The sequence below is a fragment of the Triticum dicoccoides genome, chromosome 5A (genome assembly GCF_002162155.2).
Source record: "Triticum dicoccoides isolate Atlit2015 ecotype Zavitan chromosome 5A, WEW_v2.0, whole genome shotgun sequence".
NCBI lineage: Eukaryota > Viridiplantae > Streptophyta > Magnoliopsida > Poales > Poaceae > Triticum > Triticum dicoccoides.
This window is the reverse complement of record NC_041388.1, coordinates 576,814,866-576,839,113: the sequence shown is the minus strand read 5'-3', so window position 1 is coordinate 576,839,113 and position 24,248 is coordinate 576,814,866. Positions and strand designations below refer to the sequence as shown.

At 40.7% G+C, this 24,248-nt stretch overlaps 2 protein-coding genes across 2 annotated transcripts; both read right to left on the bottom strand.

Moving 5' to 3' along the window:
* Window positions 1-1,799: 1,799 nt before the first annotated feature.
* On the bottom strand, window positions 1,800-18,441 carry LOC119302979 (nuclear pore complex protein GP210-like). The gene is made up of 36 exons (XM_037580049.1): window positions 18,295-18,441; window positions 17,355-17,620; window positions 16,680-16,849; window positions 16,358-16,574; window positions 15,582-15,928; window positions 14,551-14,730; window positions 14,262-14,400; window positions 14,027-14,175; window positions 12,569-12,680; window positions 11,881-12,479; window positions 11,666-11,789; window positions 11,250-11,530; window positions 10,909-11,025; window positions 10,762-10,824; window positions 10,480-10,671; window positions 10,115-10,174; window positions 9,951-10,019; window positions 9,215-9,340; window positions 9,019-9,138; window positions 8,641-8,760; window positions 8,284-8,439; window positions 8,121-8,183; window positions 7,931-8,058; window positions 7,189-7,597; window positions 6,320-6,422; window positions 6,117-6,247; window positions 5,673-5,744; window positions 5,179-5,260; window positions 4,703-4,810; window positions 4,251-4,392; window positions 3,585-3,668; window positions 3,286-3,496; window positions 3,154-3,208; window positions 2,979-3,073; window positions 2,838-2,898; window positions 1,800-2,540 (listed from the first exon to the last, which is right to left on the bottom strand). Exons 1-36 carry the CDS (start codon window positions 18,378-18,380, stop codon window positions 2,188-2,190), a joined length of 5,790 nt encoding a protein of 1,929 aa, XP_037435946.1. The 5' UTR covers window positions 18,381-18,441; the 3' UTR covers window positions 1,800-2,187.
* Window positions 18,442-19,763: 1,322 nt separating this feature from the next.
* On the bottom strand, window positions 19,764-22,987 carry LOC119302978 (eukaryotic translation initiation factor 5B-like). Its single transcript, XM_037580048.1, has 4 exons — window positions 22,577-22,987; window positions 22,124-22,276; window positions 20,991-21,196; window positions 19,764-20,320 (listed from the first exon to the last, which is right to left on the bottom strand). The coding sequence occupies exons 1-4, from the start codon at window positions 22,943-22,945 to the stop codon at window positions 20,113-20,115; spliced, it is 936 nt and encodes a 311-aa protein (XP_037435945.1). The 5' UTR covers window positions 22,946-22,987; the 3' UTR covers window positions 19,764-20,112.
* Window positions 22,988-24,248: the final 1,261 nt, after the last annotated feature.

Genomic DNA, 24,248 nt, shown 5'->3' with positions numbered 1-24,248 from the left:
TAACCGTCATCGAACTTTAAGCATGCGGACCCTACGGGTTCGAGAACTATGTAGACATGACTGAGACGCGTCTGCGGTCAATAACCAATAGCGGAACCTGGATGCTCATATTGGCTCCTACATATTCTACGAAGATCTTTATCGGTCAAACCGCATAACAACATACGTTGTTCCCTTTGTCATCGGTATGTTACTTGCCCGAGATTCGATCGTCGATATCTCAATATCTAGTTCAATCTCGTTACCGGCAAGTCTCTTTACCCGTTCCGTAATACATCATCTCGTAACTAACTCATTAGTTGCAATGCTTGCAAGGCTTAGGTGATGTGCATTACCAAGAGGGCCCATAGATACCTCTCCGACAATCGGAGTGACAAATCCTAATCTCGAAATATGCCAACCCAACAAGTACCTTCGGAGACATCTGTAGAGCACATTTATAATCACCCAGTTACGTTGTGACGTTTGGTAGCACATAAAGTGTTCCTCCGGTAAACGAGAGTTGCATAATCTCATAGTCATAGGAACATGTATAAGTCATGAAGAAAGCAATAGCAACAAACTAAACGATCAAGTGCTAAGCTAACGGAATGGATCAAGTCAATCACATCATTCTCCTAATGATGTGATCCCGTTAATCAAATGACAACTCATGCCTATGGTTAGGAAACATAACCATCTTTGATCAACGAGCTAGTCAAGTAGAGGCATACTAGTGACACTCTGTTTGTCTATGTATTCACACATGTATTATGTTTCCGGTTAATACAATTCTAGCATGAATAATAAACATTTATCATAATATAAAGAAATAAATAATAACTTTATTAGTGCCTCTAGGGCATATTTCCTTCAGTGGGTGCCTACGCAGGTGAGGTGAGGGCAGCCCCAATTTGGATTTGGTTGAAGATTGGGTTAACCATGTTGTTCGATTCATGCAAATGCAATGGTCTATCGTCCTCACCGCAAAAGCAAATTATAAGTTCATACAACTCCGGTCAATAAATAAGCAAATATATAAGTTCATAAAGCTTGAGATATCCATTGGTTGAATTTGACTCTGTCGGTTTTTGTCCTAACGTGAACGCACGTCAATACTTGGTTGAAAAATTATTCTTGATGTAAGATATTTTTTCAAAATAGTGACCTAGTGATGTCTGTACTCAAGGATTGTTGTTGAAAAATAGCATGCTTAGTCACGAGTGAGGATGTCCTGAACCCATTTTTTTAAAATGCATTTTAAACATGTTTTAAAATGTTAAAAAATCCAAAACAAAATTCCACGCATACATCTTCACAAAATGTGTGCATGGCACAAAGTTTTTTAGTTTGCCTCCATGAAAAAGACAAATTTCAGTTCTAAATAGCATTCCACAATAATTTTTTTGTCATTTTTGCACAAGCCAAAGAAAAAGTTGTTTTCCGTGAAACTTTGTGCACGGACATAGAATATGAAGATGTACACTTGCACCTTTTTTTTTCAAAATTCTCTGGCATTTAGAAATGTGTTTTTCAAAGTAGGTTTATACGTACCCAGGCTCATAACGCACACATTTCAGAACCGCTTTGTACAAGTAACACCTTCTACGGCGTTTCCAAAAAAAAAAGGGTGCATGGAAAATACATATCTAACACATTATATACATATCTAATGGCTTACAGCGAGAGGACAAGTATATACTCCCTTCCTTTTAAAATAGATGACCCAACTTTGTACTAACTTTATACTAAAGTTAGTACAAAGCTGAGTCATCTATTTTGAAACGGAGGGAGTACATATCTAACACACAACGTCCAAGAAAGATAAAAATGTCCTGGTGCACACTAACACATTAATGGCTTCTCGACCAAATTAAGCAGGTTCCATAAGATAAAACAGGGCTGGGTGGTGCTTAGGAGAGGTGGAAGAGACACTCCATTTACATACAGAGCTCCCAGGCTCTTACAATTACAAAGCTATTACAAAGAGGAACTGCTATTGGTTGAATGATCTCTCTAGCTCTATAGCTCTCAGCAAAAACAGAACCAACCATTGCTCGTACAGATGCCGCCACGACTTGAAAATTGACAGCGTAGTATCGACAATACACGGATTTTACAGTACAGGGATTACAGGGCTACCCGTCTAAATCATACACTAAGGGGGAAACATGCCAGAAGCGACTCTACTGCCCAGTTTACATGCGCTCAGTACGTATTTTGAGGGTTGAATCGCCTCCTCGCGTCACGCTTGTAGTAAGGCGTGTCGTCGACAGTCTTCCTCACGTACTCCATGAAAGGCTGGGGCGTGCGAGGAGAGAACTCGCCGATAGCCGGGGAGGCAGGGTCAGGCGCAGCGGCGGGCCCCGCTGCTGGTGCCGGCGCGTGCCGTGGTGGTGCCTGTCGGGCCGGTTTCTCCAGCAGCTTCATGATGACCCAGAGTGTACCTGCTGGCACGATGATGCATGTGAGGATAAGACCAAATGTGGTTAAGCCTGACGACGACGATGGCTCTGTTCTGTCTCCTGTAACATAATTAACTTCTAATTCTTCAGTCTGGCCTGCACAAGGGGAAAACAATTTAATCGAGTTAATCATCATGGAGCAATTCCTGTTGGTCAGCGAAAACTCAAATCAAATCTTAAAAATATACTATTAGGGGGAGTTTTTCATCCAAATATTAGGTGGACTTGGTATGGAAATAAGTTTTACCAATCGACAAGGTTCAAGAATCAGAACGATGATTTTTTTAGGTCAGGAACGATGCTCATCAGACCACGAGATGCAATTTCCAGATAGCCAGTCAGCTTGTTACAAGGATATGGCCAAGAAGATGCGAAGAAGATCGAATGGCATACCAGTGGCTGGAAGAATTATAGTGACCTTGTCAGCGAAAGGTTGCCTTTTGAGTGCTTCAACCTGGAAAAGGATGGAAATCAGAATTTGTTTACAGCATTAAGCATTGATGCAAAAATGATGATTTGTCATCTGTGGCTCACCCGGTAAACAACTTGACTAGGACCACCAATGTTCTCATTTGTGTCAACAAGACTGACCGACATTAAATCTTTAGCACTCCAAAATAACTCAACATCTGGGGGAGGAATACAACTGGAGCTTTAGAAACAAACACAGCCAAAGGTAAGTTTGCAGAAATAATAGGCTTTGTAATACCAGTGTTCCCTCCAATAATGATGACGCTATGGTTGCAGCTTGGAGTCAAGTTTAACTGCATGAGATAGACAACTAAGAGTCAGTTGGAATAAACAGACGAGCTTGTGTGAGAGGTTGGGAAAGGGCGGCTACCATTCCAGGTTCTTTAATGTAAAACCCTTTGACAAACAGTGCATGTGCAGATCCGGTCACCATTGAATCTTCTTTTAGATTTGCAAGAACTGAAATGTGTAAAATTCCGTCTTTTGGGTTCGACTTAACAGGCAACAGCTGTGCAGGCGAGTACGGATGAAATACACAGTATGATTTCTTCACAGCACGGTCACTCCATGGCTCAACAAACCTAAGGAGAGAAAACAGTGAGACTTCCATGTATCCCTGAACAGAATAACGAGGCACAGGTGGTCGAATGGTCATTATGGGAAACTTACCCAACAAAAGAAGGTTCGACCTTGCAGTCAAATGGGGCATTTATCTGATTCACAGAGGACTCTGTGCTATGCCCGGCTGAATCACTACTTTCAACAAGGGAATAAAAGGTTAATCTCCATGGACCACAAGTAAATCCAAGAGTATCAAAATGTAAACAGCAAAAAAGTTAGTTTACTGCATTCCTTTTAGACTGGAGGTACTAACAGTGATTATATTGTTTATAAAGACTATTATATAACACAGGAGTACTGGCCTAGTTTTCATTACAACTAAATGCTTCTCTGCCCTCTCACTCTTATGTAGCGATAATTATATTTGCTGAGTATGACCTAATGCATATCTTATGCTACCTATTTTATACATATTATGTCTGAAACCTCTAGTCTCAGATCATATTAGCAGGCAGTATCAAAAGCAGCATTATGATGACATCAGGGCCCGTTTTTGTAACATTAAAATTCTGGAATACAGAATGTCAGTTTGATATGCTTATGCTGCACCACAAACCTATGATAACCTATTGTTACATTATTCTCACATAAGATCATATCTAATTTATGATGCAAGTATAAACACCAGGACAATCTACCCAGTAGTGACTTTGAATTTGACTACATATTAATCAACACATGTGGAAGGAGTATGATGATATGAGCACTACAGACCTTAATTTCACAGAGAACTTGTATCCATCAGGTGGGGCAGCAGCATTCGTCAGAATCTCCGCAGGAGCATCAACAACTATCTGGTTCACCTTGAGCACATTGACAGTTGTTCGCAACTTCAGATTTGGGCCTTTAAAAATCACTGTACAAGGAAAGAGCTTATCAAAACCCAAAGTACTAGGAATGAACTGTGTCGAAGTTCAACAATGCATTCTACTCCCTCCATTCCATAATGTAGTGCATATAGATTTTTTGAGAAGTCAAAATTTGCAAACTTTGACCAAGTTTATATATAAAACTATTTATATCTACAATATCAAATATATAAAATATGAAACTACATCTTATGATGAATCTAATGTTTGTGAGGTTTGACTTTTTCGAAAAATATATATGCACTACATTATGGAACCGAGGGAGTACTAAGCAAATATAGGTTTTTACTTCCATACCTTCTGCTATACCTTCACCACGTGCATGTGCTTCACCAGTTATTTGATTAACATGCATAACTTTTTCATTGGTACTTAACCACTGGCCAGGTCCACGCGCATCCATGCCTACAACAACAATTGGCCATGGTTAGGAAAACAAGAAAAATTGACAAACTCAGAACATTGCACCAACTGTCTACTTCGTGCAGGATATTAAACTAAACATATTTTGCTCCCTTTCTCTAGCAACGCCTTTTGCTTTATGAATCATGTATTAACTACCAACTTCTGTGCATTTATAAAGTATTCAAAAGATCACTGCATAGTGCTAACTAGAATGCAATTACTGCATGGTGCTAACTTGGAATGCAACAAGCAAAGTGCACAAATAAGGTTAAGCACACCGAAATGATGTGACCAGAGATAATATCTGATACAATATTAAAAGATAATCGCAACAAGTACTAGTAAGAAAATGGATTCAGTGAACATACGGTCCCCGATAATAGTAAAGTTCAGGTGTTGGCCAGAATGAATCACCACATCTCTAGGATACATTCGCGCACCAACAGATACCTGAGAGTTAAAAAACAAGTGTTAGTCAGTACATGTCACCACTTCAATACGTACATCCGATCAAAAGAAACCATCAAAAACTGCATCTTTGTTTAGTAGGAGTATTTGTTTTGCCAGTTCAATGGCACTGCCAATTACTCCATCTGTTTCAACCCACCATGCACACAAATGCACTAAAGTAAGGGTAGATATTGCATATTTGCATTAATTCTCTTGATTTCCTCAAAGGGCACTTATCCTGAAACGTACTATTTTAAGAGCTTGGGAGATACAAGTAAACAGTCCTACATAATTATGCCTTGTAAGTTAGAATAGCAGAATAACCCACCTTTTGTACAAGTTTAAATAGCTATGCATCCTAACATATCAAACATAGGAAGAGCAGATTCAAGAATGGCAAAAAGAATCATACCATTATGAAATCTGATTTTCTGGAAGGATGGTTGATGTGCAACCTTACAAGAGCTGTCCCATGGCTTCTCGCCTTCAAAAAAGAAATATGAAGCAGTTTGCACAGAAGACTAATGAGAAATATGATCAACCAACTCATATGCTTGTCACAACTGAAATTAGCAGAACCAAGCTTCCAAGTAATAAACCCTTATAGGTTGTGCAGGTTTTTTCTTCCTTCTTTGTGATGTTGAAGGGTAAGATGTAAAAGTGGTATTCCCAACCTAAAACTTCAATCTGGATGTATTGCCTTGTGTCTACAGGAAATCCTTAACCGCCTTGCACACACACAACACACCCACACCCACACACGCACACGCACACGCACACACACACACACACACACCCGCGCACACACAAAATATAAGAAAAACTTAAAGCTTGGGTTTCAGGAAGCAACGCATACCTGTAGCACAAAACGTTGATGTGCGCCATCTGTACCATTGACATCTCTGGGCATGACAATTGACAAAACATCAGGATAGTTTGTCTCAATCTTCACAGGTGCTACTCCAAGTGCTTCACTAAAGGTATAACCTGGTGGAAGGCAGGAAGATTAGAAATGAGTCAAAGAATTGATTAAGCATTCGATACTGGTAAATGTGTTACCTAATTCATCAGCATATTTTACATCCAGTTCAACTTTATCATTTACAGAAAGATAGGCTGTCTGGATTGATGATTCTGCAGCAGCTACCCGTACTTGTGCAACCTGAACAATAGATCACAGCATCAGCACGAATAATGCATAGAGATGTAGAAAAGGGCAATTGTTAATCACATGGTATCAGCAGTAGTTAGAACACCTAGCACATAATAATAGTTACTCCCTCCGTCCCAAAATTCTTGTCTTAGATTTGTCTAGATACGGATGTATCTAACACTAAAATGTAACTAGATACATCCGTATTTAGACAAATTTAAGACAAGAATTTTGGGACGGAGGGAGTACAAACTACTCCCTCCGTTCCTAAATATAAGTCTTTTTAGAGATTCCAACATGGACTACATACAGATGTATATAGACATATTTTAGAGTGTAGATTAACTCATTTTGCTCCATATGTAGTTCATATTGAAATCTTTAAAAGGGCTTATATTTAGGAATGAAGTGATATATAGGAGAACTCCTTGGGTGTGATCTAGCTATGGGTTTCCTTCGGCATTGCACTAGCTTTCAGGAAGCTCTTTTGTTTTGACATGTCCAGATAGACTAATCCATGGATGAGGGAAGCACAACACAGCAATATGAATTGACAAACTAGCCCCTAATCTCATAACAGGGCAAGTAGGAATTTCCTGTTCCTCAATCATAAGAGGTGGCATCTATGGCTTCAATCGTACCAAGGAAGGTATTGAATAAGTGATGGTTCAAACGAATAGTGAAAACAGCAATAATTCCAAAATAGACATCTTGGTAGGAATATCTAGTCGTACATAACTTAAAGACTAAACAAACCAATACAAGTCTTTCTGACCTCAGCAACTCGTAGGCATGATGCTATTTCTGTTCTGCCAGTTGAGTGATCTTTTGCCTGAATACAATCAATTGCATTGCTTTCTCCAGTCCTAATTTTACTTCCATCAATAGCATTAGCATTCTGCATAGCAGGATCACTTCTACCACTGCTCCTTAACAGAGAATATCCAATAGTAGTATCCAGGCCATTTGAGTCTTGTTCTCCAAATGAATTAACGGATCTAGGTAAAAGGTCTGTGGTGGTAGAAAAGGGTGGTAATAGCCATGTTATAGGAAGTCCACGTGCAAGGGGGGGATCTGGTACGACCAGGATTGTCTTGGAGGCATCATAAGATACAGATCCAGAACTGCCATGTAGCGAGAAATCACAAGTAACTGAAATGGATATCTTGGTTTTCCCTGCAGATCTGTAACAACAAAAACCAGACATTAGGGCTCACTTGTTATTCGATATAATATGTGAGAGCATTCTTTTATGTGTTCCAAACAAGACATTTGAATTATAAAAATGAAGCGTAAATAGAAACACTTGTACAATATGTTTTAAAAGAGTTGTTGACAATCTACAACTTTGAAAATTGGCATGATATCTTTTTTCTAGAAGGATGACTAATTTCCCTTTGATATGATATAAAGCCACAGAACCAAAAGAAGTCCATCAGGTTTAGGAAGGTTAGAGCATTCAACACACTCCACATAAGCAATCCAGGGACCAAGGTATATTGTTATCCAAGCAGTACCTTCCAATCACATGATTGATAAAAGCATTGCTACTTCCATTGGATAACCATGGATAGGTTTTTCCTTCTGAATAAAGACCTTGATCAAGTCCATTTTGCCAAGATCTAGCCGATTGGAATGTCACAACCTAAGGTACAATAGTTTGTTAGTGCATGGATACAATGGGAATAGAGTAAAGAGTATTCTGACCTTCTGATCTGCTATCATCCAAGTGTAACTTTGACAAGTTTCATAGAAGGAAAATGGATCCCCCTGGGCAGCATATGTGACGTAAGATAAAAGTAAAAAACATTTGTGTGAAAACAACCAGGGACTAAACATTTGTATGAAAACAAACAGGGACTAAACATACCTTAGGCACGGAAGGGTAGACTGGCATGCTACAGCCAACACAAAGGCGGTCACTTTGAGTACTCAATGCCATAGCCACTGGGATACCCACTTCAACTCTTCCAAAAGCTTCACAAATGACGGTGCCACCATTTGCCAAAACAGCTGCACGTACAGTCTAATGGTGCACTAGGTCAGTAACTAATATAAACCCAGAACTTAATGAAAATTGCATGCTTCAAGCTTCAAATAGAATAGATACTTCAAAAGCAAGGTGCTAAATATGTATGACCAAAATATTATAATGTAAGTTTTTGCAATGACAAAATAAAGGCACATGCATGTAATGCAGTAAAAGATGACTCAGGCTATGACTTACAGAGTTTCCTACAGTCTTTGCAGACAGCTTTCCAGTAGCACTTTGAACTTCCAACGTTCCCACGTTCAAACTTGTGTACTCAATGGAAACTCCAATCTTCGGACCACCTTTAACAGAGAGCTAGAGGAAAGAAGAAGTACTCAGAAGCCATTTGTTCTTTACGTAAGTACAACCAAATGGTAGTGATGACAACTAGAAATGCTAGCAGTATATATACGGCCTGTATTGAAAACAAAACTTGCACAGGGAACAGGGAACAGTTTGATTCTCAGTTTTTCAAGGGGGGATGCAATGCCCCCCCAAGAACATTAAAGTCTTGAGGAAATGCAATAACCACATATAGGCGACATTAATTTTAGGGGTCAAGGTAATGATTACCACAAAAGAGGCACCCGGTGTGAGGTAGATGTACTCAGGATGTATTCGCAGTGGTTTGTACACTTCCACATTTATAACCTGACTCAAAACTCTTTGCCCAGAGCGTTGCTTAGTACTAACCTGAAGATTGGAGACATAATGAGGGCTGCCAGACAATAAGCATCTCAAACCAACAATATATTGATTGTCAACTTACATAAAGAGATGTTGTCCCAGTTTTTGCAGCTTTAACTGAAAATTTTGGTCCATCCAGCGACTCGCTTGGATTAACATGATCCAGAATTTCATCACCAAGATGTACCTCAATTCCCATGTACTTGTACTGCAAAGAAAGAAATTGGTAAATGGAAAGAGGTGACAGTAATAAATACCAAGAGATCATTTTCTACCCCCAGAGGGTACCTAGCAACCTAGATCCAGCATTAGTTCTTACTCTGAGATTCACATATTTTGTGTCCCTATACTGTGCAGCACTGTACTCTGTGATGAACTTAATAACTTATACATATACAGCTTGTACTGACCAATTTCCATGCATGCTGGGCATTGAAAATGAATGCACAGTTAAGTGATATTTGAATCCAGACCACATTGACCAATCCTAGAAACAGCAACAGTGTACATTTGGCTTTATTAAGGTGAAACGAGGAGGTGGTATTACTCCCAGATGATAGCAGCAAATTTCTGTAACAATCAAACACATGGAAGGCCAACAGGGGGCAGAAAAATGCATTCAGTTGAGATGCTACAAAGTTTTGGAAAGAGAGAAGGATTATAAAAACGTGGATTGGACCTAAAAAATTACTTGAGATTTGAAGATATTAGATCTGGTATAGTTGATTGAACAGAAGCTTGCCAGTGCAACGAGAGAAGAATTAACACCAACAAATACAATCAATGGGGGGAAATTGTGCATAGTGGCACTAGCAAACCTGAGAATCTCCGAAGACTTGTCCATCTTGGGTCCCAGCTGAAATTTGAAAATCTTTTGTGGTTCCTTCCTAGAAACAAAGCAAGGTGTCAATGGAAATAAACCCCAAAAAGGTTTAGCATCTGGAGAAAATAAATTTGCAACAATGAAAGCATATCACTGTACCATAATGCTGATGTGCTCTTCTGACAATATCTGAATCCAGTCAACATTTGCAACTCTAACCTGCAATAGCATATACAACATGCAAGTTGTTGTCATTTTGACAAATAGTGGGCAGAAACGAAGATTAATACGCCTGTATTGCTGCGAAATAATTTGATGAGAGTTAGCGTGGCCATTAATGATGGCAGGTGTATACTACAAGTTTTATCATCTCAAGAAATATGCTAAATGGCTAAATGGGAGTGCGATAGGCGTAACAGGTCAAACATGGCAAGCAATAAAATACACTTGGTTGATACAACTCATAACTCATAAGCAAAACGAAATACTGAGAAAATCAGGGGCACAGTGGCAAAGGAATATACCAGAGAACTAGTCGATACTCTAGGAGAAAGGCCAATGTCCTGAATTGTCACGACAGCACTGCCTAAGCCTCTAGCACCAAGAATCAACTGGGAACATAGGGCCTTCCCTGGATGTTGAACTATTTGGACCACATGTGTGTCATTGGTAGAGGCATCTAGAAAGCACGTGCCACCACTGACAGCTAAGGTTTCCTGTAGCACAAATACATCAGAGCACAAGTAGAAGAAGAAAAATGATAAATTATTCTATGATGCAGAGAATTTAGAATTGCCATTACATACCTGTGCTTCACGATGGGAAACTAACAAGACATACGCTGGAGTGACTCTTAACGAAGAAACAATCTGGGTAAACCAAAAATGAGTAGATAAACATGTTAGCAAAATCAAGGAAATAATCAACCCCAAAAGAAATCTAGTATGATTTACCTGCAACTGAATAGCATCTGTGAGATTGTCATGTTCACTTGGAAGAAACATGTGTTCTTCACGGGTTTTGCTAGCAATTCTGGAAGAAAAGCCAATGACTGTAGCACGGGCAGTGCACTGGAAGTTCAAATATTGAAAAAGGTTAAATTATGCATCAGAACTTTAAACCACAGGAGGACATACTATTCTTAATTAGATCCTCAACATTCTGCAAACTACTGTACCATTGCTCATATATAGAAGTGGATTCATCAACAAAATATGAGTGCTAAGGACAAGTATCTACTTGATGTTAAATTCAACATTCAAAGCAGTTGGTGTGGACTGCAAGCCATACTAACCATTCCCGTCGAATTGTGTAGGACAAGAAACCTCTCCCAAGATGACTGTTCTAACATTTCAGCATCTTCGTCTTGATCCAAGTAAGCAAGTCCCTCACATTCAGTGACTTCCCATCTCAAGCAAAGAGAGGACGAATTGGAAAAAAATCTTCCATTTTGATGTACACCAGCAGCAGCTAGACGGATGCTTCTTCCATTTGAGATTACAACAGGAGATACTTGCAGCCTATTGGGGCTACGGTCAGCTTTACTTGCCGCTTCCAAAATATCAAGCCGGTTTTCTGTCGAAGTGTCAAAAATGGATATAAGTGCCACATCTAAGCTTCACAGAATGAGACTGTAAAAGGTACTTATCAAAGGCATACAGTAATTTATGAATCATACTGGATTATCAATGAAAAAGAGCATGATCATACCATTTTCATTTGCAATCAATGTTACTGCTGATGGTAAGTCACAAACAATCGATAGCTCTGATTTGGCAACAGCAGGCACAGGATGATCCTTCCCAATCATGTTTCCGCGCGAAAACAACAGTTTCTACAGAAAAAAAATGATAAATTGAATGTATTCAGCAAGGAAGCAATGCATTAGAATTGAATCAACTGATAGCAGTATTGAAAGTGCTTACAAAGATCCCTTTGCTTTGGCAAGAAACTCGGTATAGTCCACTAGATATTTTTTGCACAGCAGTAGAGCCAATGATATAATTTTCTAGTGCGCCAACAACATCAACAGTTTCTACAAAATCAACCACTTTGTCCCACTGTTCAGGCCCTCCAAAGAGAAACACATCCATGGTTGATCCAGGAACCAAGTACAGCTCCATGGGAGAGTTGTTACCCATATTCTGAATTCCACTCTGTAATCTAGATAAGTCAACCCAGTAACCACCAAACTGGTTTCCATTTCCTGCTTGGAGTACCAGAAGAGGATAATATGCAGATACTTTTGATGTGGCCTTCAGAAAAATAGGCTCATTAAAAGTCTCAAAATAGGAATCAGACTCGGAGGAAAACGTCGCAACTATTGTGGCTCGACCAGCAGCAGATGCATTTAGAGATATCCAGGCACAAGGATTGCCATATTGTGCCGAAGAACCACTATGATGCTTTAAGGCCTCAACAGTCAAAGCCTCGGATGCATCAACAACTTCAAAAGTTTGATTCTCAGATAGTAGACTCCACCTTATAAAAGCATTAAAATAATCACATCTCGAGTACGGGTGTCCTGCAAAGAGAAACATTATGAACAGCTATTAGAAATAAATAACAGTGTTTTCAGATCACAAAATAGCCAGCCTATATCATGTTAATCACCATTAGATGTTTTAAATGCCACAGCAGCATGAAGTTGTGTTCCAACAGCCACCTCCACAGGAAAGATTGGCAATATAGCCAGTGCTGAAGGAGAGGATACTTCAATAATGATCTGTGTTATGAAGCAAACATAATGAGCTGAAAAAACTGACTTGGCAACTTGCTTAAATGAAAGACGAATGAAAACATGTACGTGGAGTACTAAGGCCGTACAGAAGAAAGTTCACTCATAAAAGAAAAGAAAGAAACAGACCCTACGCAATCAAGTTACAACACAGTTAAAAGTACAGACCAGAGGACATGCCTATTAAGTGATTGGACCACATGACTGCATGCATAGTTGCATACACAAATAGCATATGCGAGCGTGGTGTGCTTGTGCATGAGCTAGTGCAAATAGGTATTAGATGGAAAAGATACATCAGGCAGCCGGTTAGTACGTTTTTGCATCTTTAAGAAGATGCATAGACTACTAAATAATTTGGTTCGCTGGATTCTAAAAACGCAGGAATAGGAAAAACACAGAATATGATAGGAATGCATGTGCAAAGCAGAGGACTGGTAAACAAAGGAATTCTATCAACTTTGGTGTTTGGTTCATAGAAATTGGAAAAACACGGGAATCCTAATAAACACGGTCAAATCAAAGTCAAACCACACGAAAATATATAGTTAGAATGTTATTATGCCACTAAGGATCTTAGTCTCATTCTTCATGCATAGGTATTTGAGAAGGACCTCCTACGTTTTTCCTTTGAACTGAGATCAGAGGGAAATTTCCTTAACTATTTCCTTTATCCCATTCCTTCGAACCAAAGGCATGAATAGTATCACCATAGGAATATTTCCTATTCCTACGTTTTTCCTCCATTTTTCCTTTGAACCAAAGGAGCCCTTATTAGGTGTGCCCTCTAATTTGAAGTTTTTTGCTACACAGAAGGAAAAGTCCAGAGGAGAAAATAGTGGAAGAGAAACAAGGCATATATTATTTGACTACTAAAGCATTATTAAACAGCAGGAACAATACACATTCTCTACATAATGTTTTAACAGTAACTATACACAGCAGTAAGATTTTAGTTTATGGCTTTTGCTGGCCACAGGTGTTTGTTTGCAGAGAAGCAACAGGCCAACAATTCCCATTCTATTATAAGTCATTATTTTAATGTATTTTTGCTACTAAGATGGCATTTCAATCAAAAAAAGGCACACACAAGCAGGTGTGTTATAAAGAACAGAAAGGAAAAGTAGGCAAAGCAGTCTTTCTTAAGTTCAAAGTACAATAGTTCAACACAAAATATAGATCTCGCAGATCCCAAGCTTAGTACTAGTGCAGAATGAAATAATTAGATTTCCTAGCGAGTGACCTTTACATGTTTAAAGTAGATAAGAGTAAAGACCAGTAGTTTAGGAGAGATCAGAATAACAATATACGAAGGAGATTATATATTCACATACCTCATCAAAATTCAGGAAATCAAAGGTAGAAACTACTTTGATGACAGCTTGACCAGGCTTTTTAGCACGCACAGTATGGGAATCAGACACAGAAACAACACTTTCATCAGACGAAAATAACTTGTAGTCCTCCGGCGTCTTACCACAACCTTCAGTTGAGTACAAAAAGAATACCAGTCAAATCCATTTACAAACCAAAAGTGGGTTAAGACTGAAGATATCACGACAAACATACCTCCAACTGCCATCAGTTCGACCTCCTGATAAACTCCAGGAACCCAGGGTAGATAAATAATATTGGAGTTATCCGTTCCCTCATCCCAGGTTGCCTTCACTTTACTGCATACATTAACTTTTTGCAGCAGCTTGAGAACCTAGAATGGAATGTGCCAATCCAGCAATCAGAAACCTTTGTTGCTTAATTATGAACTGCCAACACCAATTTAATGTTCTTTGCATACAATACAAGTTAGAACCACCCCGAGAAGAAAGCTAGAAATAACATGAATATGCATGAAATGTACCTTTGCTGATCCAGATGCCTCTGCTTGGTAGGTTAAGGCAGCAACTAAATATCCTTCTCCCTGAGAAATGGGGAATAGCAATCTAGAAGTTTGCACTTCATAGGAACCTAAAGAGTTATCTGGAACCTGTGATAAGTTCCAAAGTTCCACTGTGCTGCTCTCCAATCTAAGATTGTTTTCCTGCCAACAAAAAACAACGGTATTAAATGAACAAAATAAGATTCCATGTAGTATATGGCCAGAACAACGAATCCATAACCAAAGTGCTCAAATGGTAAAATCACTATAGCTGTTCAGGTTCATTTTCTCAACATAAAGGACGTGGTGTTCCTTCTCCATACATTCATCTATTATGCATAACATTGCGCAGACGCGTGTACTAAAGAATGCATGAGTACATGTATAAAGATGAGATGAACAGGATTTACAGGCATGAATACTGAAGATTGTTTGTTAACTTCATGTACAAGGGCGGATAGAAGCATGCACATGCATGCAAAATATTTGATGTGAATATTCAGTTCTGCTGACACAAGCATGCATGACTGCATTTATCCGCACGAAGCACAGGAGTGAACTTATTATGGAAAATACATCTAGAATTCAGAGGCTGGCACTTGTGGCTTGCTGATGTATTGATAAATTCATATTCATATTAATCAGTAAAACATAGTACTTCACCATAATTTTGAATTTTGGTGTTCATGTTAATTTCTGTGCATGGCCGGTCACCCAATTACTTCACAGAACAGAATCATGTAAATGCAGCTTTGCAGTACCAAGCTCACTTGGTTAAATAGAGGTGCTGGTGCCCACAGGTGTTCAAGGCCTGCCAACAGGTGCTAGTGCCTGTTGGTCAATGTTATATTTTTTTGCTAAATATTTTGGCCATAGTAAACTAAACATTGCAAGTATTACGCAAGACCTTTTATTTAGATCTAATGATCGTCTGTGCATTATTCGTGTGTCCAATAGTAAGTAACCAACAAAGAGACCAAGTAATCAAATGCATAAGATCAGATGAATAGTACCTCTGTAATAAATATCTCTCTAGCATCAAATCCCTCTGCGAAAGCTTTCGCAAGAACCATATACTTTTGACCAGGAAAAACGTACCACACTTCTGAGGATGGAATACTTGTTATCCCATGAAAATGACCAGAATCATCCATGACAGGAACTAGATAGAGGAAGAGTGTCCGTGGAATAACAACACGTAGAGATGATACTTGTTGGTGGCCAGAAACTCTTGTGTCTTCAACAACGACATCAGTAAATCCCAGACTCAAAGTATGTACAACACCCAAGGAACTATCCACTTGGGCCACCGAAGAGTTCTTCACATGCCAAAGATGGTATTGTGATGGTAAATTAACCACTAACAAAAAGGGAGAAGACCTGTTAGCTTTCATTAGCAGATATCCAATAAAAAAAGTTTTAGCAGAAGTTTTCTTAAAATTATACTAAAGGAGCATGCCACTAAACCAAAGTGCAGCATTTAAAAATGGGGATTTCAGTGCAAGCATCTAAACCAGTTTCTTTGTTTTCCATTGAATAAACATTCTGTTGTATGTAAATCGTTTATCTGCCATGGTAGCGTAACTTTTAAGTGTGGTCCTCTTCTGATGTGCTTTCATATATGACATGGCACCACAGTTTACTTTCTGATTAAACTGAAATTGGTTAAGGTACACTTAATATATGACATGACACCACACTCCACTTTCTGAATAAAATCAAACTGGTTGGTATGCTTCAATAGATAATTAGATGTCTTGTGGCAACAAAATCAACATTTAGAGAGTACCTTGGGCAATCTTTTGTCGAAAAATTTTGAGTTTGAAATTCACCAAGACACCAAGAGTTACAAGGACGGGTGATGGGGGCTCTAGCGACATAGCTTCAGCGACAGTTAAAGTGATCGTGTCACTCACATGCTCAAACTGTGGTTCAAATAACTGAGCACTAACGACCTCTTGGCCAATCCCAACACCCTTCACAACAAAGAAATCAGAACCAAGATCCTGCCAGAAGTATTAGAACAGAATTCAGAACATATATTTTTATATGAAACTGAATGTTTGCTAGAGCTAAAGCGAAAACAAGAGTGTGTAAATATATTATCATACCCTATCTTCAAGCTCAAACCGCGCATTCATCTCAACACAAAAACCACTGCAGTCACTTAAATGTGTTTCTTTCAGTGGAATATGAGCAAGATGATGGTTACTGTTATCAAGCGTCGTCGGGGTAAGCTGCCACATAAACTGCAATCCCACCAATGTCGAGAACACGTTTTCTGAATCAAAATGAAAAAATTAAGCCATACAACCCAGCATTGAAATACTATTATAAAAAGTAACCGGATGGAGAAAATGGCTAATGGAACTATGCAATTAATTATTCCACTAGCACGTTTTTAGACCAAGGAAAAGAAGCAGTAACAGTCAAGAACCAGTGTCAGGAGAAACTCAACCACAGAGGGGGGCTCATCAGTCTAAAGAATTCTAGGTTGTGCTTACCAAAACTAAATAACCAATAACTCATATACTATAATATACAATGGTGCTTATTAATCGCATGGAACAGACTTCATGAATATTTGGAATTTGGAATGATCCAACAAACAATAACATGGATGCCCCATCAGCAACGTGCAAGACTAATGCAAAACAGCAAAAGCAGTATCACAGTTTATAAAGTACTTTCAGTGAGGCATAAACAGGGCAATGGGTCTTTCTGTTGCAAGAGTGACACATGACTATTGTTCTGTTAAAGTATGGAAAGAGTATACGAAGAATAACCTTCATCATCAAAGGCATGAACACGCAATGTGGCGATTTCATCCAGGTCAATTTTAACAGAATGATGGAAAATCCTGATCCGAGAGATTTTGTCGACGAAAACTTTGCAGTGTATTGTGATTCCACTAATAATATCAGTGGCGTAGACAGAGGTCTCCTTGCGGCCACTGTAAGGGGCGATTGATGCCAAACGAGCGCTCGTTGAGCATCTGCTGCTGTCGTTGTACTCTGGCTTAACTGATATAATATCATGATGATCCAATGACCTGTAATTTTAACCTCATCAAAATGTACACTGAAACACTACCCCAATGTCCATCTAAGGGATTGGAGCATGGTCCAAAAACAGTCTCAAATCATGAAGTATCATTCTACAACTGGCTACAGAATCTTAAAACAAGTAGCAAACAACCACATTGATGCGTAATCCAGATTCAAGTGCACAAGATACAGGAGCTTCAAACGGTGTAGACCACCTCAAATTTGAGCAACTTCGATGGATCAATGGTGTATGACAGAAGACAGCTACTAAATTGGGAATTAAGGTACACATGGCATGTTTCCCAGTCTGCAGTCACTAAATAAATCAAAGGTGTATGACGGAAATATAGCAAAATAGTCCAGTTAACTTGTCGATTAAGAGACTAACGAAACCACTCACTCAAAGCACACGAGACCTTCAAACCTCAAGCTAAACCGAGGAATACTACCGCTGCTGCGTCATCGCCAGGATCGGCATCGATACACCCCCAAACATGCAAGCGAGCGCACTAAACAACTCACGCGACATGAACCACCCTAATCGCAGGCCCCGGCACAGCCAGTAACCACACAGCGCCACGGATTCGCGCGGCGTAACAGAGGCAGCGGCGAGGCGCGCCGCCCCACGGACAAGAGCGAGGAGAAGAAGTAACCGAAGCGTGTGAGCGCGCGCGCGTACCAGGTGAAGCAGCCGTCCCCGCCGACGAGTCGGTACTCGACGGGCCTGGTCATGCGCGGGGGCAGCAGCACGCTGAGGTCCGCCATGTGGGGCCCGCCCGCCGCTGCCGCTGCCGCCGAGGCGCACAGCAGCGCGGAGGCGGCCACCACCAGCGCCGCCGCCGCCGCCGCGACGGCCGGCCGCGCGGCCATCGCCCGCCCGCCCACCCGAAGCCGCTGCCGGAGTAGCAAGTGAGCGAGCTCGGCCGCTAAACCCTAGAGAAGAGGGAGGGGAGAAGTGGGGGTTCAAGGTGGGGAGGGAGAGCAAACCGAAGCGAAGGCAGCGGAGGGGAACGAAAGTGAGAGAGGAGGGGGGTGGTGGGTTCTGCGGCCGCTGGTCCCGGAGGTGGTGGGTCGTGTCGTCTCGGTCGCCTCGCCACCGTCCTGGGCCGGACCATTCCTTTCCAGGGCCCAAAATGGGCTTCTTCTCTCTCTCTCTCTCTCTCTCTCTCTCTCTCTCTAGTCTCTCTATACCTGCTTCTTCTATTTTCATTTTTCAGAGAGAACCTAAAAAAACAACGAGAACAGGTCAAAAGGCACAACAGCCACGTTCCATCCTTCGTCCTCTCATCAAGAAATAAAATAAAGTAACTGGTAAGTAGAAGACAGGCATGGTTTGATCAGATTAAGCATGAGGAGAATTTCAAAAAAAAAAAGGGAATGTTTCATATTGAGCATGAGAAGCATACATAGAAAATCATATAGGCCATGTTTGGTTCAGTTTTTATCGACGGATTTCGCTGCCGCGCAGCAGAATCTGAACCAAAGGGCGAACCTAGCAGAATCTGATTCCAGAAATCCGCTGCCAAAATCTGAACCAAAAGCGGAAGCAGTCCAGGACGTGCTTTCTAAAATCTGATTCCGCTGCAGGCCAAAATCTGAAAAACCTGTATCAGCTGGTTTGCCAAATGACCTACATCTTTTTCACATCAGATTTTCCCCAATTGTTTTTCCATAGCAGATCTTTTTACAGCTGCTTTTAGAAATCCACAGCTGAACTAAACAGGGCCTATTAACAAAACAAATTCCAGCATCTTCATGAAATACCCCAGAGATAACTTTGTTATCGAGAGTGGGGAACAAGGTATAGCTCGGCACCATCGTGACCAAGAGCTGGCATACAAGGCAGATGTATATTTTTTGTTATCTACTCCCTTTGTTCCGAATTACTTGTTTTGGATTTGTCTAGATACGGATGTATCTGCAGATGTATATTTTTTGTTATCTACTCCCTTTGTTCCGAATTACTTGTTTTGGATTTGTCTAGATACGGATGTATCTACACTCATTTTAGTGCTAGATATCTCCGTATCTAGACAAATCTAAGACCGGAACGGAGGGAGTATATGTTTTTGTTGTCTGTGTGTGTGGTGGCACTGAGCTCAATTTTCTCTTACCACAAGCACATAAGAACACGTTTCTTTAACATTATATTCATAGCCGAGTTTTCTAAAGAATCAATATAGAACCAATAAGCATTTTTTTGTTAGATTACATCTCTAATTGGTATTTACATTCAGTGGGAAAAAAGTATTTTCTGGGCTATGCCAGTACACAAGGGAATATGTATAGCTTTCCTCTTTTCTTTCTTTTTTTCTTTTTAAGGAAATGTATAGCTTCCCTGGATAGCACACCTAAAATAACAAATGCAATTCTCCTTCAACGCCTGCAGTGCCGATGCAGGCTCAGGACATCCCTTGCTGCAATCTCACTGTTGTCCGCGCGAGCGACCATGGAGGATGAGAGTGTCAATGGTCTCTTCAGGACTTGCAGGAGTTGTTCATCTCTGCAGATAGAACGCTGTCCCGATCAGCACGGCCCACAGGGTGACGATCGCCCAGGCGCTCTTCTTCCACTCGCTCGGCGGCCGCAGGAGGAACAGGTTGCCGAAGACGTTCGTCGACGGCTCCGGTTGGCTCGCGGCGGCCACCATCTTTCTTTTCTTGTCCTCTTGCTCTTGGATCTTGTCACTCCATGTCCCAGCGTACCTGATTAATGCAACAGCACGTGGCAAGTTAGAATGTTTAATCCAGAAGAACGAATTGACAGATAGTTTCCATTGCATGAAATGGAAGGGTATGATATTTCTATGTAAGCTGTAACTACATGGAAAATCTCTTGCAGAATGCAGACAATGTTGCCTACTCACATGGTGCTGTATGTCATAGTTCTGACTCCAGTTAAAGTGTTCAAACCAAGAGTACAAAAGGAAACTAAATCCAGGATGTATAATTAGCTAGAAAATGAGGTCAATCAAAATTAACAGACATTTACTTATGATAAGTAGCCAAAATTATTTTGTTGTGGAAAGAAGAATTTAATAAAATGCTATACTTGCAACCAAAAAACTATTTAGTTACACAGTGTCATATGTGGTAGCATAGCAACAAACAACCAGTTTACAGTATAAAATAAGTACAGTTCAGCAGCGTTTAATACTTCATATACTAGCCGCTAAAGCAGATATGTGACTGAAAATAAAAAATTCTCCTTTAAGCATTGTTGACAGCCAAGAAAAGTCCATTTTATTTGTTTAATGTTTTGCTTGAAGGTGTCACTTAACTCAAACAACGCTCACATGCAGAGAGAAACCAAAGTAGCTGTCAGGCACAGAGATGGTGAGAGAACAAATAGTAAGGTGTCAGAAAGATAACTAACCAGTCCCAGCTAGATCCAATTTGCGGTATCGTGACCACCTCATCGTTGGAGATCTTCAACTTGGGCGCCTCAGCAATGTACCGGAATTCAGCTGCTTGTCTCCTGATGCTAATCATTGGATGTGTATTCTCCAATTCTTTGTACAATGCTATGGATTCCTTGTGCCGCCTATTGGCATCGTATGCCATTGCAAGCCAAATTTGAATCTGGAAGTGAGGGCAGGCAGTAGATGTCACGAAGGCACCTATACAGGATCTTTCATCATAGTTTACAGCCATGATCAAGGTTCATTGAAATCAGTGAACTGGGCCGGGTGACACAAGCTGCTCATATGTTGATCATACAGGATGATGCTGGCTTGATCTTAATATATGCACACGAAGAATAATTTCAATTCTCAATGCAAAATGCCGGTCTTTCTCGTAGGTTGAGATGCAGCTAAGGTTGTGATAACAAGCTAGCAATGAAATGTGCCAACCGCCACTAAGTCCATTCATTTTGCATACTTACCTGCAGTGCATTCAACTGCCTGTAAACTATACCGAGCATCAAGAGCATTTGCTTTCGGCATCCCTGCTCACCAAACGAGAAGGAACTCCAACGTAATTCCAATTATGTGAAGCTTTCTAGTTCCCAGTTTACCACAAAGTAAATAACTTCTATGCTCAGGCTTAATTTAGTCATTCTCACCGATTTAAATGTTCACTCCCATCACTTTATTCTTCTAAATACCAGTTTGGAAAAGTTAGCAATCAGGTGCGCAAACTTCTGTCCATGGTTTTGAAGGATTCATATAAGTAAGGGATGCCTATATGTAGTGAGTTGTGAAATTTTCTAAGAATAAATGAGGGAGCGATGCACCTTGGCGCGAGTGCTCTCTGGAAGAAATATTTCGGTTCTCCCTGGCTCTAGCTATCTTCTTGTTCCACATAAGTGGTGTTGGTTTCATCCTTCATTAACTCGCTTAAATGACCATTTAGTACATCTGATGTCACTTCACTATGTATAACATAGGCAACACAAGACACCGGCATAGCTAGCATACCAGTGAGCAGACTACAGGTAACCTCATACGCATGGATCTCAATATCTCATAGCAATAGCATGATATGTCCAATATAGATAGATACTACCTCACCGCCGAGGAGCGAGGAGGGACGTATGATGGTGAGTGCGGCCTCCAAGAACTCGATGGAGCGGCCATACATCCCTTTCCCATACGCCCTTTGCCCCAGATCGAACATCTGTTTCCCCGTCGCCCTCCTCTCGGCCTGCTCCTTGGCCACCTGCAATGCAAACACACACCCAGTATGATCATCCTACTTCCCCATGTTCTGCAAGTATCCAATTGTAGAACAATGTAGGTACAGATGGGATGATAACAAATTATAAGCAGTAAACTAGCTAGTGGTGTGTAGCTTGGTTCTATCCAATTCTAATCCCCCCCTCTTCATGCTAATTTGGTTCTGCGGCGTCAGTGTCAGTGTGGCTGTGCACATGTGCTGCAGTGCTACTAGGCAATCTGCAATCAACAACGCGGCGGTGGCGGTATGAAGCTGTGGCCGTGGAGTAGAGAGGTTGGGGACCTTCTGAAGCTCGCGGCGGACGCGCTCGCGCTTCTCCTCCTCGGACTCGTCGTCGGGGGCGGCCCGGCTCTGCAGCTCCTCGGCGGTGCGCTCCAGCTCGTCCATCTCCTCCGCCTCCTTCAGCCGCCGCGCCATCTCCGCCTCCCTCTCCCGTCGTACCTCCTCCTCCGAGGGCTCGTCCCATCCGCCCCGCCCGCCGCCCGACGCGGACGCGGCGAACCTGGCCGGCGCGCGCCCCCGGCCGCGGGAGAGGCGGCAGCCGTGGTGGGGCCTCGGGGCCCAGCCGCAGAGGTGCAGGCGCGGCCGGCAGACGGCGATGCGGGCGCGCGGGGCCGCGGCGGCGTCGCCGAGGAGGAGACCGGCGGTCATCGCCGGAGGAGGGGGGAGGAGAAGAATGTAAATTTCTTGCTCGCTTTTTCCACACGTCAGTTAAATAGCCTTCACACGGAACTGCTGCGGATGACAGTGGGCCCGGGCGCTGATATTTCTCGAGGAGGAAGAAAGGATGGGTGGTGCTGGCTAATTTGAAAGGTGTGTAGCCACCGCCCACCATGTTTCTCACCAGAAGAGCATGGAAAACAAGCAAATAGTACTAGTAATTCAACAACCCCTCAAAAGAAAAGTAGTAATTCAACAAACGCTATGACTAAAGAAAAAGTGTGCTTTTTTTTTTGTTTTCTCTGATAATTCCAATGGGTTTCTCTCCATCCTCTTGCCCAGTTGCTCCGGAGAATTTGGGCTATTTCTTGTGACTGTTCAAAACCATTTGCTATGGAATCTCAATACTCTATGGTGTAAAGCGGTCATTTCCGGAGTTGTTGAAAATCTTGATGGTCGAGGGCGAAAAAAAGGAAAATCTGCTTTCCTTTGATACGAAGATATAAAATATTGAAAAATGGCAATTGGGGTCCAGTTAACATTTTGGTGTGTGCCCCAGTTAACATTTGTTTCTGGAAAAATGCCATCAACAAAAAGAGGACTCTGATTGCCATGATCTGAATTATGAGAAATGTCATGCTACTTTATAAAACTACCATTTATCTAATTTATAAATTCACAATGAGTATGATCAAAAGAAAAGAAGGTCCTGTGATCTAGGAAAAAAAAATTTGACATGCTAAAATTAAAAATTGTCATCCTCTAGATAAAAAATATTTTTATCTCAATAAGCCCAAATTAGATTCTATATTTTTTCCGAAAATATAAAAAAACACAGGAATTCCCATGGTCAAAAACGAAAAAATTGCCATGCCATAAAAATAAAAATGGCATCCTCTTAATAATAAAAATGGCATGCTCTTAATAATAAGAACACCATCCTCTTAACAATAAAAATGCCATGTTATTGATTATTAAAATTCCATGCTCTTAATAATAAAACGGCCATCCTCTTATTAATAAAATGGCATGTTCTTAATAATAAAAGTGATATCCAGTTATTAATAAAAACTTCATGTTATTAATTATTAAAATGGCATGCTCCTAATAATAAAATTGACATGTGAAGTAAAAATGCCATGTTTTGGAAGACACAAAAGATGTCATGGTTTTAATAGAAAAAAGAAACGGGTTTTTGTTCTTTCAAAAGTGAAAAATAAATTGAGATTTTTGGTTATTTTAATTCAAGCCGAATTTAAAACAACCTTCAAAGCATATATATATATATAGCAAC

What these genes read in the sequence shown, in the direction of transcription:
- LOC119302979 (XM_037580049.1), bottom strand. Translation starts at nt 18,380, where the DNA reads ATGGCGGACCTCAGCGTGCTGCTGCCCCCGCGCATGACCAGGCCCGTC. An exon ending in TCATGCCTTTGATGATGAAG is followed by an intron (nt 16,850 to 17,354) that starts GTTATTCTTCGT and finishes ATTTTGATTCAG; the next exon opens with AAAACGTGTTCTCGACATTG. An exon ending in AAGAGCACATCAGCATTATG is followed by an intron (nt 10,020 to 10,114) that starts GTACAGTGATAT and finishes CTTTGTTTCTAG; the next exon opens with GAAGGAACCACAAAAGATTT.
- LOC119302978 (XM_037580048.1), bottom strand. Translation starts at nt 22,945, where the DNA reads ATGACCGCCGGTCTCCTCCTCGGCGACGCCGCCGCGGCCCCGCGCGCC. An exon ending in CCTCGCTCCTCGGCGGTGAG is followed by an intron (nt 21,197 to 22,123) that starts GTAGTATCTATC and finishes CCTCACTTCCAG; the next exon opens with ATTCAAATTTGGCTTGCAAT. An exon ending in ATTGGATCTAGCTGGGACTG is followed by an intron (nt 20,321 to 20,990) that starts GTTAGTTATCTT and finishes TGCATTAATCAG; the next exon opens with GTACGCTGGGACATGGAGTG.